This window comes from Pezoporus wallicus, unplaced genomic scaffold, assembly GCF_028554395.1.
Source record: "Pezoporus wallicus isolate ANWC-B61680 ecotype Strahan unplaced genomic scaffold, APGP_CSIRO_Pwel_v1 contig_2384, whole genome shotgun sequence".
Classification (NCBI taxonomy): Eukaryota; Metazoa; Chordata; class Aves; order Psittaciformes; family Psittacidae; genus Pezoporus; species Pezoporus wallicus.
In genome coordinates, this window is record NW_026640488.1 from 7,512,377 (window position 1) to 7,526,545 (window position 14,169).

Consider the following 14,169-nt stretch of genomic DNA (forward strand, 5'->3'; position numbering starts at 1 on the left):
GGTACAAGAGAATGGGCAGGTATTGATCACTCAGAAACAAGTCTGGAGACTCAGCCTGCCAGAACTGCCCGCACGTTGGGCAGTTCTCTACAGCACTGCTGTAAGCTCTTCCACAGTTACCCATATCCAGCACCAGAGGATGTGCTTATGACACCAAGCCCTTTCTCTCCCCTGTATCTTCTCTTCCCAAGCAGTGGATTGTGCCACTTGTAGCAGATTAAATCTGCTGTGAAAGAGAGGTTATTTGTTCTTAGATGGATGAAACAGAAAGGGAAAAACAAACCTTTCATTTGCCATGTAATTTCTTTCTATGTGAACCTGTTGCCTTTTGTCCTTTGCCTTTTGTCTCTACATGGCTTCCTCCAGGAACATTTAATTACAGTGAATGCCTTCTCCCAGGAGTCCAGAAATTCTGCTTTCAGAGGTGCAGGGAAACAGTATGTGCATAAGATTTCACTGCCATTGTTCAATTTGCATTGTTCAGGGTATTAATTTAATTTTAGATGCCTCACCACAGTCAAGGAAAAAATCTCTAAATTAAATTAGCTGATAGCAAAAGCATCTAATGTGCAGCAAATGGGATTGCATTTTGCTTCCATTCAACTAAATTAATATTTAGTTAAGTGGTGTATTATTCAACACATCACCAATACAGAGCTTGCTTAATAATGATATTTTGATTATGTTTTTCTAATTCAGGTCAGGCTGAATGACAATATGACAGTAGTATTTGACAATAGCATTCGCTTGAGAGCTAAAATCAGTCTTACATAAGATTTACATTTATTTGATGTGGACTATTGTACAGGGGGGTTGTACAAGGGCAGTAGGTAAATTGTACAGGGGGGTTGTACAATGGGGTACTGTTTAAATTACATAGCTTACTTAACAGATATATCACTCAGCAAATACCTATCGTGCTTTACCAGGCAGTACCAGAACATAACCTCCTAATAAGGAAAACAGTTACTTAAGTTTCAGAAAAAAACATTTGGACAGAGACCAGACTCATCCAGGCTCCTAAAGAGCATGCGTGAGGACCAATGGTGAAAAGTTCAGGTCCAAGGAAGACTCTTTACTTCATCTGAAGACCCCTGCCCACGACCACCAGGAGGCACTGCGCATGAGCAGAAGACCTGAGCTCATTATAATACGAAGCGGGAATAGGACATAAATATGTATAGGTGTATTGTGTAACCTAATGCATATGTAGAAATTTAGAGGATAAATGTAGAGGAAATGACACTGAGGCGCGCATGCCTTTGGAGGAGTAATCCCCCATGCGTCTTCAGCTGAATAAACGCATACCTACTTTACAACTTTAACGGGTTGTGGAGTCTATTCCGATATCATATTCCTCTGCAAAATGTTTTAATTAAACAGACACACAAATTCATTCTGTTGTATAAAATGTTTTAATAAATTGAACCCAGAATAAAAATTACCTTACTTCTTAGCAAAGTCAGACCTTCCAAAATTTCTGTGTGTGGTTGAGAAACCAAGTTGAAACATGAACACTTGCTGTTAAGCAGCACTACGCAGAAGGCACCGATAGTTTGGACCTCCCATTAGCACCATCACACATTGTATAAAAGGAGAAGTTTGTCTTCAAGGACAGAGGTGGTGCCCTAAGAACAGCTTTGGGACTGTGGGCTCTCCCTGGAGAATCTGTACAGTTAAAACTTTCTGAAGGTTCTGTATTTGTTGCCAGGAATCAAATGTTTGGGATGATAAGGGCCAAGAGATTAGAAATCAAAACATTTCTTTATTTTTCCATTTTGCTTGCTTTGTACACCTGGCAGTGTCAGAATATTGTCCATTCCACTATGTACCCTGTTTAGTTACTCATGCTCCCCATTCAAAAGCACATCTGATTGATTAACTAAGAGCAGGTAGCAGTTCTATTAGCACATCCACATGCCTTTGCAAACCACAGAATTTCTAACACAGGTACAGAGTAATTGTTCACAGACTGAAGCTAGAAGCCAGAAATCAGAAAACCTTGTACAAGTTAGAAAATGAACTATAATCATAGCCTAATTTTGCTGGATCAGTTTCAGTTTTTCCACACCCGTACATCAGTTTTACCTGAAAAATGTTAGTAAAATTAAATATTGATCTTCATGATCTTCACATCTTCAAAACCAGATGCCATATAACAGGACAAGAAGGAAAGTGACACACAAGACAATTCCAGCATAAGGTGTTCGAGGAATGTGTCAGTTGGGATTAAGTAATAGTGGCTAAAATCACCTCAGGTGCGACTTCCTAAGTAACTGATTTCCCTCTTTTGCAACCCAAATGGAAAACAAAAGCCAAAACAAAAATCAATTCAAATGTAACAAAACCATGGATTTGACGGGAAACAGAACATTTTGTGTTAGAGTATTTTAAATGCTTCTGAATTTGAATAAACTTAGCGATGCAATGACCTGTCAAAGTAAACCCCCAAAAAGTGTTCTGATGAAATACAAATGTTAGTAAACATTTTCTGGAGATGATTTTGATTGCTGCAAGATCTCTATTTAGCTTTTTCATAAAGCTTCTTTTATAAGGTCAGCCAGTCTCTTGAAGGCCTGCAATGACACAAATATGGCTCACATTTATACTCCAGCATTACTTAAACAGGCAACATGTCAAACCTGTAAAGCTACTGAAACCAACTTACCCATATACAAACTCAGTATTTTATACTGCAAAATTCTGCTGATATTCCCTGTTTTCCTTTTATAATGTATAGGTCTGGAGGTTCCAAAGGTGAAAAGTAAAGGAAGAACAGTTGAATTGGGAAGCATATAAAAGATACCTTTGACTATCAATAGTATGGTTGTGAATTTTACAAAGAAGGAAGGAACAGAACTACAAAAGAAGGAATAGAAAGGCAGTAGAAGCACTTAGAAATTACAAACCTTCACAACTGAATGAAAGTACAACTACAAATACCAAACTGTTTCAAGCACCTGAATCAAATGAGTATTAAATCTGCACAAATAAAGGTCTCCTATCTATCCACTGAATTTATAGATATAGCCAAATATCATCCAAACTGTAAAATACATAGATTTGTTCCTGAGAAATGAAATACGATGTATATTTCAATTGTATGCAAGAAAAACAATATTCTTTCTTATAAAGGATTGACAACACACAGAGAAACAGGTAATTCAATCTCAGGAATGGAAAGTCTGGAAAATAAAAGATATATGATGCCTGCTAATGCTAAAGCAAATAGCAAAACTTACTCTAGCCTCCAGTAAAGCCTTTATGGGTAATATCTGGGGGGGGGGTTAAGTGTGAGAATCTCCATATATGATATTCACAGAAAAATTTCAAGCGGTCCTAAAAATCTGGTACCTTTCAGGTCATTTGGATATGAACGTCTTGGCTAAGAAACAGCTAATACTGCTTCAAAAGTACTGCTTCATAACCCAAGTACTAAACAAATGTTTAAAGACGTTTACTAAAATGTTTACTAAAACATTTACAAATGTTTAAAAAAGTACTAACACTCAAGAAAACACATAAGGAGAAATAAGGAGAAATAAGGGAGCATTATTACATGAGATACTGTCTTGGTAAGAAAGTAAAAGGAAAAAACCTCACCAGATCCATCTGGGCTGGAGAAGACAAAGAGAAGGAGGCTCTGACGTAAGAACTCGGCTCTGAACTATTGATATTGAATGCTCCTCCAGGAACCAGTAGCACCTAAGAAAAATTGATTAGCCACCTGGTTATTGCCACTTGTGCAGTTTTAAAACACTATGTTAAATTAAATTTGACAGGTGTCACTGCTGAAAACACAGGGATCAGAACATGGCATAATGTATTTCTTCAAAATCAGAAGCCAAAAATAGCATTTGAGTCAGACTTTTCAAAACAAAATCAAAGTGCTCTTACATTTTGTTTACCTAGGCTGGTGGGTTACCAGGTCTGCCTTATCATCACAATGTTTTGAGGCACTGGTAAGGTGGGATGCGGTTTGCTCAGTACACAGTGCTGGCTCTTACAGAAATAAAATCCCACTTAATTTCTCTTATTGAAAAGAGATAGTGGACAGCCATTATTCATATAGGTATGTATATTAATATTCTGTATGTATGTATGTTGTATACATGATGTATTGTGCTATTATAATAGTTTAAATTTAAGTAAGCTGATTAAATACCAACATCTGAATAGAGACATGAAAATATTTTATTAATTAGTCACTATGTGACCGTGCCTGACTTGCAGACTCAGTGACGGCAGGTGGCAAGTTACCCTGCTTTTTTACGTATGCGCATATGTGTGGATAGAGATGGTAAAATTATTTTATCCTTCCCTCATTTCATTTTAACATCATAAGCCATTAAACCATAGGTCATACTTCTTTCTGCAAAGCTTTTTCCATGATGAGCTGCTGTGTATCAGAAATACCCTTAATTTTGATCCATAAGAACATCCCAGCAGCAGGAGGGTACCATTCTGCCAAGTCTGGGGAGAAGGAGAGAAAGAGAAAACAAAGGAATTGGGAAAGAAACTTCCACCCCATCTTTAACCGATATGTCATCAATTCAGTGAATAGTAGATTTGTTGCCCTGATAACCTCAAAGGGAAGGTAGGCCACATATCCTGATGCATTGTTCAAAATTGCAACACATTTTAGGGTAGCCCAGTGGTATTACACTGTTTTGATACTTTGGGAACTGAGACAAAGAGGGCCTCGCCAGGTCAACAACCCCCGTTTTTTCACATCCATGCAGAAAAAAAAAGAAATACTTCATCTCTAAACCCTGGAATTAGCAAGAGTAAGTACATTAATGATTGCGTGGTACCCAAGCACTCATGTCCCATGAAAGTATCATCTAAGGTAGGTGGGCAGTTCTTCAACAGTTATTGCTGATTCCACTTAAACTGACTAAAAGGAGTGAATCCCTAAGTGTAGTTGCATTATTGTTGATCAAATTTTTCTGCGCTGTGTGATTAACCACAAAAGGGAACATCTGAAATTGATTTCTGACAAAAAAATTGATTATCATTACTGCTGTATCTATCATTTATTTCTTTGAAATTAAAGCCACTGAATCTGATGACTATTTCAGAGATTTTAAGGACAGAGATTTTAAACATAAACAGCATAAGAACATACTGGAGCGAAATATATGCTCTTTGTAAAAGTGCTTTATGCAGTAATGTGGTGAGCTTTGTACTCATCACAATCCCCTTGTCCCACCAGAAAAGCATGAAAACAGCAGTACCAGGTAATTTGTCCTAAGCTGAATATTTAATGTCATTGATTTGCTGTAGTGCTTATCTGTCACTTCAGTCAAGAGATGAACTTTAGTGATTTTTCTTGAACACAAACATGATAAACAGTTTGGAAAAAAATTAAGTAATTAGCTATGTTGCACTCACTGACCTTTTAACCACTTGTCAGCAGCAGTGAGCATTGCATCCCGTTGGGCCCTGTAGAACTCTACCACTCTGAAAGTAAATTATCAGTTCAAAGTCATGATCTCATAGAGCTTCAGAGTACATTTCCTTCCAAAGGCAGAAACAAAGCTTTTCTACTTGAACAACTTAAGTGTACACTTAATGGAAATATAAACATATCCTAGATGGGCAAATACAGTATACTGTGTGTATAAAACTTTGTATATATATCAGAGAGGTCTTGAATGCTTCAGCATGTCTCCAACAAAGCGCAGATCAACCACACGGAGAAAGTGCCTGCCTTAACTTTACATAGGTCATGAAAACTTTTTCAATATTATATCCATTCTGTCTGTAACAGTGAATGCAAGCCCTGTCAGCAATATTTACTGCACAAAATGGGCGTATCGAAGAGAATTAAGGACCTTACACATATGCAAAAGCACAGACTCAACATTTGTGCCTTTGGGTTGATTTCTGTAATAGGTACACATGGAAATGGTATTTCACAAAACATATGATAAATGTATCACGGCTATTTGACAGCTTCCCCTTTTCTACACTTCTGAATCTATCTCCTTCTCACGTTAAGTGAAGCTTACAAATAATTCACTCTCTTCCTGGGGAAAATGAGGAAAATGACCTGAACCCAAGTTTCAACATGGACAAGTCTTTCTTTTGTTAACATGAGACACCTGTGCCAGGGGAGACACAAGAGAAATGCCTGATAGAGAGTTCATAAATCAGATGGCAAATGTGTTCCCAACTCTAGAGAAAACATAATCAGTAGTTTTCATAATTTAATATTTTTTCTGTGTTCCCAACTCTAGAGAAAACATAATCAGTAGTTTTCATAATTTAATATTTTTTCTTATATACTCTCTGAACCAATAGCTTTAATTTGTGGGTGCATTTTAGTACACCTGATAGACAAACACCAACATAGACTCTATCTATAGTTCTGGGACTCAGCCTACACCAATTGCTACATTCTACATGAAATGGTGAATCTCACTTTTACCACATCACAAATTCTGTTGCAAGATTTTGCCTCCCTGGTACAATTTTTCTCTCATGTCAGAATGAAATTAGAAGTAGTAGTAAGACAAGACTTCCACAAAAATGTAACTGCTTCAAACAACAGACTAACTCCTACTCAAATGCATACTCTAACAAGTCAATCTTGTCCAAATAAAATCACCTGGAAGATAGTCCAGTCAGCTGTTTGGCCTCATCAATAAGTCACCTGACAACAGAGCCTAAAAGGTTATAGAGGACTGCAGCTAATCTACTGCAATACTATTTTCATTATCTCAGAGGAAGAATGATCTTCTGGCTTAAGCAGGCATGCCTTTTGGCCTAGAAGAAGGAGGTAAGTGGAGAGATGCACTTGGGATATGTTTTTCAAAGTGCTGAAAGTTGAGCTGAAGCGTGGTTCAAGTTTCCTTGCAAAGCCCATCTTTATGCTCCTAATCTTTAAAACAAGGGCTAGGGCTGCTGTGTCAGCTTTGGGGGTTTTGCTGCTTTTTTTAATGCTGGTATTTACAGTATGGACAACAGGCAGGTGCTGTGGGGATAGAAGTGCCTGTTACAGTGAGGTATAAGAACTTTTTCTATGTTTTGCTCATATTCCTATTTATAGGTTTCTGTAGAGTTTACCCCTGCAAAAGTAGGAAGCTTGGGGTTCTAATAGAAACCAAGTATGGTGTCTGAAATGAACCATGGATAGTCAAGAGAAACTACGCTCCTCCAGCATAATAAATAAAAGCAAAATGCATGTCAGTCAGTATACAAAAAAATGTTCTGTTTCCAAGAATGGCAATAAAGGCAATGCTTAGCAAACGCAGGTGAACCTTGCTGTAGATCTTTCCATCAGCATCCAAAATCATTAGACTAAGGATGTTAAGAGGGTGAATCCCTGCTGAGTTAATGAGGCAAGAATTCCCTTTATTGAAGCCATGTTGACCATTTCTCAGTAGATATGTGCTCAGTGATCTTAGCCTTTGCTATAGACTGTACCACATCAGCAGAGAGTTGCTGCCTGGGAGCTCCCAAGATCCTCTTGCATTCCCTTCACATGGGAGCTTGCCTAATGACTGGGCCTATGGATTGCCAGACTGCTGATTTGTAGTGGTAGGTTATATGCATTGACTTGCACATCTGCAGTTTCACACTGAGCTCCTTCAAGACTCTTCTGTGAATACTGTCAGTCTTGATGATCTGGCTTAATAGTGATCCATCTCTTCTGACTTTTTGCTGCAAAGAATGTTTTACGTAGGAAACAAGAAGCAGAAGGACAAATGATGGGATTCAGCATACGACATGACCCTACCTTTCTGTATGCTCCAAGAAACCCTTTTCTCCCCATTGCTGAAGCAGCTGTAATATCATAATCTAGAGAAATAAAACATATCATCAGAACAGGACTGTTCTGCGATCATCGTAAGATACATTTCCTGATGCATTATTCAAAATTCCACACAAGCAAGAATTGCCTTTAAGATCTCTTGGAGCCTTTTATAAACAGAGGTGGCAACAGAAACAGGCCATTGTAGTTCATGTTACTGCTGTCTCTAAGGATCATGGCAGTGTTTGGATGTTGGGATGGAGGGAGTTAAAAATGGATGGAGAGCTAAATATGATAATCAGGAAGAAAAAGGAAGGCAGTGTATGTTGATTTACTGTTGTGCCCATAACAGCCTCTTTGCTTTAATGTTGCCTCTCACAAACTAATGGAGCTGGAAGACGGAAGTAATATTTAGATGAGCTCAATGTCTCCTTTCCTTATAATTAACCATAATAGGGCAGTAGATGGTAGACTTCTTTGTAAGGTTTTTGTGGGCTGCCAGTATTGTTCTAATTATAAAATAATTGGGGAAAAAAACCAACCAAGTCAAGCAAAACCCAACCCTGAGTGCTTCTTCCAGTGTATGTTTTCCATTGAGGCTTTTCAAGGGAACCTACTAGCAAGAGATAAAGTATTTTACATCTTTATTCTTGAAATCTCAGAGTTAAGGGCATATTAGCTGTGCCTTCTGTGCACTGAGACACCATCTATCCCTGGTTCTAACTTCTATGGCAGTTTGTCTTCCCTTGGCAGAATTGATAATGTATGTGCTTATAAACAAAACTGCAAAAGTGCAAAGCAGTTTGTGGTTTCTTATGACCTGGAATATCTTAGCTTTTCTAAATATAATTCAGTTGACAGTTCAGTACTTGCCTGTGTGAAAGTGCTGGTGTGCATTGTTGAAACCTGTATGTGTAGAATAACTCTGTCGATAAGAGGCTTGGGTCCTGTCAGAAAACCTATTCTTAACCTACAGAACAAAACAACAGAAAAAAGTTACTATAGAAATGCAATGGGCTAATACTTCACGAGAGTTACGGTTTAACTTCTCACTGGGAGAACATATAACAATTTCATTGGTTTTGTAAGGATCTTTTATGCTTTTAAGTTTATCTGTACTTTAATACTGCCCTAAGCCCCAGGCTTATGCAACTTGTGACTATTCAAAGTAATGAAATAAAAACATTTAAGGTTTTTTAATGCTTACAGTAGCTTCTTAGTTCTGAGACTTCAGAACATATCCCATATTTTTAAGTTTTCCTCTACAATCATAAAGATTTAGATGACTCAAAGATAAAGGATTTCACATAATGAAAAATCATGAGTGCTCAGGCTTTCTGAAAAACAGATGGAAGCAATGAACAGCTTTACTCTTTCACTCCCTTTCAGTACTGCAGGATAAATGGAATTTAGACTGATAAACTAAATTTTTATTCCTGCTTCAATTCTAATGATTCATCTTTAGGGACTGGCTCAAGTTTTTCTTTGAAGAAAAATAGAACCAGTAAACTTATATGTCTGATAAAGACAAAAATAAACCATGGCTTTTCAGTGTCACTTTTGAAGTGCAATCACACTTAGCATTATGTTATTGCCTCACTTTCTCAGGTATAGGGTTATAATGACTAGCTGCCAGTGCAGAATTCATATTATTTTCTTATATTTCATACCAAACAAAAGCAAGTTAATCAAATATGTTCATTTATGTGAAAGCCAAAACAGCCAGCCTAGTTTTTCAGGCAGAGAATTGTACGCCTAGAAGACTAGAAAGCACTACAATGCTACGAACAGTTTGTGGAGAATGCCATCATCTCTTTCTATACTACAAGTTTAGAGAGACTGCAGGAATGGTAAGAGATAGGAGAAATGGAAGGAGAGAAAAGCTGCTAGGAGTTCCAGGAACACAGCTAGATCCAGCATCTGTCTTTCTGCCTAGATGGTGCCTGCAAGAATGGACTGCCTGGAGGGTCAGTATCAGAAGAGAAACAGAAACTGGAGTTACATGACTGCCAAGAGGTAACATGAAAAGTGAGTGGACTGCAAAAGCTGTGGATCCAAAAGTGCATTCCAGAAATGGATAGATATTAGATGAAAAAACTGACATGTCTGATCATTTTATATGAAGTCTTGTGCCTTAACAGGCAGTGCTGAGCAGTCCAAAGCTTGCCTTACCCAGATGAGAGAATTTTAGAGAAAGAGTCAGTTCTGATAACTCGACCATCCACATCCATTGAGAGGAAAGTTGGAGCCCATGGCTTGGGAGAAAAAGAAAAGTAAATTCAAGATGCTAGTCAAGATTATGATGTAATAATTTTATTTACTATGAAGACATAATTAATTTCTTAATGAATTATTTTGATAGTAAGTAATTTGATGTGCATTCAAAGAAAAATAATGCAGTAAATTGCTGGCAAGGGCTGTTTAGGGTATCTGTCTGTGATTACAATACTCCATGAAAGTCATCAAGAAAGCAGCCTTGTTTTTTTGATGCTTAGCCCACTGTTCAGCACACAAGTGCTCAGTTCAAGTTTTGGTATGAAGCCAAAGTAGAAGAGAAAAATAATTATTTCTTTGCCAAGATTTTTTTGTGGAGTGAACAGACACTGTAATTTCTAAGATGAGGCTCCGTGGCTTTTAGATTTATCTTAAAAAATAATAATAATAAAATAAATCAGAAGCTATGGCCAAATTTTGATGGACTTCAGCACACTTTTTCCTTATCAGTAGTTCTACGTTTACGCCTTCTCCCCTTACACTCTCTAGAAAAGCTGTGTAATGCTATTCAACAAGTGAAGCGGTTTTATTGCCTCCTTCCATAAAAACATATTGCAAAACAGAAAATGCTGAACCAGTGTTCAACATTCTACTGGTGTTTTATTGCTTTGTAAGACCAGCTTCTAGGTACTTGTGCAGACTGTGTTACTGTAGACCCCTGTGTGAAGATGGGTCAACAGCCAATTGTTACCCATCTGGGGAACATTTACATGAAGAAAAGAACCTGCCTATCCAGTAGCACTCCCTGTGGTATCTGGGAAAATTCTCTCAGGTTCTCCAGAAGGCCAAGGGGTAAAATTAGCATATAGTGGATTGGGAGTAGGCAATCTTCCACTGAAAGACTGGGCTGAAGGGATCACTAAGGGGCTGCTGTTTTCAAGTGCTGCTTCAGTGGCATACTTGTTTTGCTCTGGAGGCAAAATCTTAGCTATTTTGACTACTGCAGGAAACTGTCCTGTAATAAGGCCTGAGGAATATAAACATGCCTGAGGCAATGAAATGCCAAAAAGGGGACAACAACTGAAAGTAGCATAGACCGTGAGGCCTACAGCTACCCTGGAGTAGGACATGAAGAAGGAACATGCAGGAAGATCCATGGCTCATATCTTGGGTCTCTCCTGGACCAGAAAAGGTATAGCTAAGGATTATGGAAGACAAATTACCTTTTCAAACTGAACAAAGTAGTAAGGATCATCTTCTATTATGAGAAAATCATATTTTCTTGCAAGCTAAAGAAATTAATAAAAAGAAAGGATTTATTAAAATGTAAAGACACTGTAAATTAAGTACTTACTCTACCCTGGGCCTATTACCAGGACCAGAAGGATGAAATTCTTTCCTATTAGGGTGGTGAGGCACTGGAATGGGTTGCCCAGGGAAGTTGTGAATGCTCCATCCCTGGCAGTGTTCAAGACCAGGTTGGACGAGGCCTTGGGCGACATGATTTAGCGTAAGCTGTCCCTGCCCACAGCAGGGGGGTTGGAACTAGATGATCTTAAGGTCCTTTCCAACCCTAATTATTCTATGATTCTATATTATCCTGTGTATTGCTCATTCGCTGTATACAAGGCCCTATCAAGAGAAGCTTTCAAATGCCCAATTTGGACACCAAGCAATTATAAGAGTAAACATGGTACCTGCTGTACAAAGTCAAGTGTAATAACTGAATCTGTACCATATTAGTGTTCCAGCTGTGTAGAAATCTTGCAGTAAGTCCAGTTAGAAGCCCATGGCAAAGATACTGGCAAACAATGGGGTACTGTTGCAAAAAACAATTTATCTAATGCATAGTCCGCCCCTGAAGAGTTGTCATGAAAGAGGTTCTGCTAGAACCAAGTTTGAGGAGGAGTGTCTACTGGACCAATAATTGGCCCAAATACCACACATAGGATATCTTCAACTGAGACTGACACTTCTCTATTTCCAGCTACAAGGCTCACAAGGCCCCAGCTACATACCTGGTAAATCTCTTTCTTGCGCTCTGTGGTCAGAGAGTTTCCAGTTGGGTTGCAGCCATTTGGAACAGTGTACAGGAATTTTGGAAGGTGACGGCTATCATCTGGGCTCCAAGTAGATAGAATTTCTTTTAGAGCATTTGGAATAATGCCATGTTGGTCACTAGGAACATTAATTATGTTACAACCCAGTGGTCTCAGCTGTTGACAGAAGGAACAAAACTGTCACAATCCCATAATTCAAAGGTCTTACTTTTGTCATCAACATTGTTAGATTTCACTAATACACAGTCCTTCTGAATTTATAGCTATAATCTCAAGCTCCATTTGCTCATGATTAAAAAGAGGTTGCCTGAATTTGCTGTGGAGCTTGTCAAATTTACCACATTACTCTTTATTTGGCCTGTTAAGCCATCTGAGGAGAAAGGGGTAGCTCTTATGTCCAATTGCTCCTCTTCTCTAGGAAATTGCATATGGTTTTTGCAATCAAAAAGGGATTTTGTGAATTTGAACTGTGTTCTCTCAGGACTCCCTTGGTCTCACTACAGATGCTATGTTCACAGTACCTTCATTTCCTACTGACATTTTGCATTCTACTTCAGTGGAAGTGCCAGAACTGCAAGCTACCTCTCACTGACAAAGGACAAAGAATCTGTTCTTAACAGATATACTCAGCAATACAAAAGGGAATAGAATGATGCTACTGCAATGACATATTAACAGCAGTATGAAAAAATACAGGTAAAATTCCAACAAAAAAGCATGTTGTCTCCCCTCTATGGAATTTCAATTTGTACCAGGTAGCAGTCTCCATTTTTAAACAAAAATGCAAGCTGCTGCATTGCCAAAATATATTCCTAACAAAGTATATTTATTAGACAAGATATTCAAACTTGGCACAGTAAACATCAAAATTCCTTCTGATGCATGAGGACATGACTGAAATTGTGTATTATCCATTCTAACCCTTCTTTTCTTATGCATGTTGAACTGACATTTGAGTACATACTGATAGTTATTTTTCAGAAGTAAAATTTGCTATTTTTGTATAGTTCTTAATAATTCACCTCTTCATACTCATATAAGGATGTGTTAGGCCTATTCCAATTTTATACTATCCATAGCTATGGTATAATCAGACCACAAAATACTTCAGGTGAATGTGCTGACATGTTAAAATACCCACTTGTTATAACTTTGTTTCAACAGAACTAGGTTATAATGGCTTTCTTTCCCATCCCAAATGTGACCCTAGTCCTTGAATGAATTAGGATAGAAGTTCCTCTTCCAAATCCCAGAATAATTTTTATAGAACTTAGTAGATGGGCTTCTATGAATTAAGATTTATGAACTTAACTTGACTAACACTAAAAACGTGATTCCTAAATATCTTTTCACAGTAAACAGAGCATATATAAGCCTGCAGATCAAGTACTAAATTGCTGTTTACTTCAAAAGTAACCTTCACAATGTTGTGTAGCTAAAAAATACTTACAGCTGCTAGTGTTCCAGAGTATGTTGGTGCATCCAAGAGGATGTTGTCCCCAGGGTTAATGAGCATTTCAAACACCTGTAAAAGAGTATTTTAAAAGATTGTGCTATTCTTGTATACATGCTTCATACTTCTGACTTCTTCATGGGATTAAAAATCTTGATTAGGTATTAGTAATTCCCTAACCACATAATTATGCTGTCTGTGAGAAAAGCATTGAAGTGATTGGATAAAAAAAAAAAAAAAAAAGAAGCTTTAGAGCCAAAAGAAGCTGGGTAATCAGCTATAGAATACCAATCTGAAATGGAAAGACAGCGCTCTATTACACAGTAGAAACAGTACTTCAGTTAGGAAGTCAGGATCAACTGAGTGAGTGGACTGGAAAGGGTAATTAAGTGAAACAATTAGAGTCGAGTTACAGTAACACAAATAATGCACTTATGTACTTATTACTGCACTACCCGAGTAATGTAAAATGTTACCTTAACAGAGTATTTTCTGACAGGCTCTGGTTTACCTCAGCATTTATGACAGCGAGACTGCCACACCAGTTTTATTTCAGTTCTATTATCTTGTATTGATAATACTGGGACATGTATTTAATAAAGTACCCTGTTCATAGTTATACAATGGCATGTCATGCCATATATAACTGAATAATGAATCATGTATAACTGAACTAATGGGAG

General features: G+C 37.8%; 1 protein-coding gene across 3 annotated transcripts in view; it reads right to left on the reverse strand.

Moving 5' to 3' along the window:
• Positions 1–1,745: 1,745 nt before the first annotated feature.
• The window catches only part of AADAT (aminoadipate aminotransferase), a 64,122-nt gene continuing 51,698 nt past the window's right edge, over positions 1,746–14,169 (reverse strand). For 2 of the 3 annotated variants that reach the window (XM_057419005.1, XM_057419004.1), the window contains exons 5-14: positions 13,484–13,558; positions 11,992–12,189; positions 11,197–11,262; positions 9,932–10,014; positions 8,633–8,729; positions 7,745–7,806; positions 5,399–5,463; positions 4,367–4,473; positions 3,604–3,705; positions 1,746–2,576 (exon numbers count right to left, since the gene is read on the reverse strand). In XM_057419005.1, the coding sequence (XP_057274988.1) occupies positions 2,535–2,576; positions 3,604–3,705; positions 4,367–4,473; positions 5,399–5,463; positions 7,745–7,806; positions 8,633–8,729; positions 9,932–10,014; positions 11,197–11,262; positions 11,992–12,189; positions 13,484–13,558 (897 nt within the window). In that variant the 3' untranslated portion in view covers positions 1,746–2,534. The remainder of the gene's footprint in view (positions 2,577–3,603; positions 3,706–4,366; positions 4,474–5,398; positions 5,464–7,744; positions 7,807–8,632; positions 8,730–9,931; positions 10,015–11,196; positions 11,263–11,991; positions 12,190–13,483; positions 13,559–14,169) is intronic. The other variant, XR_008973463.1, reaches the window with a different exon arrangement.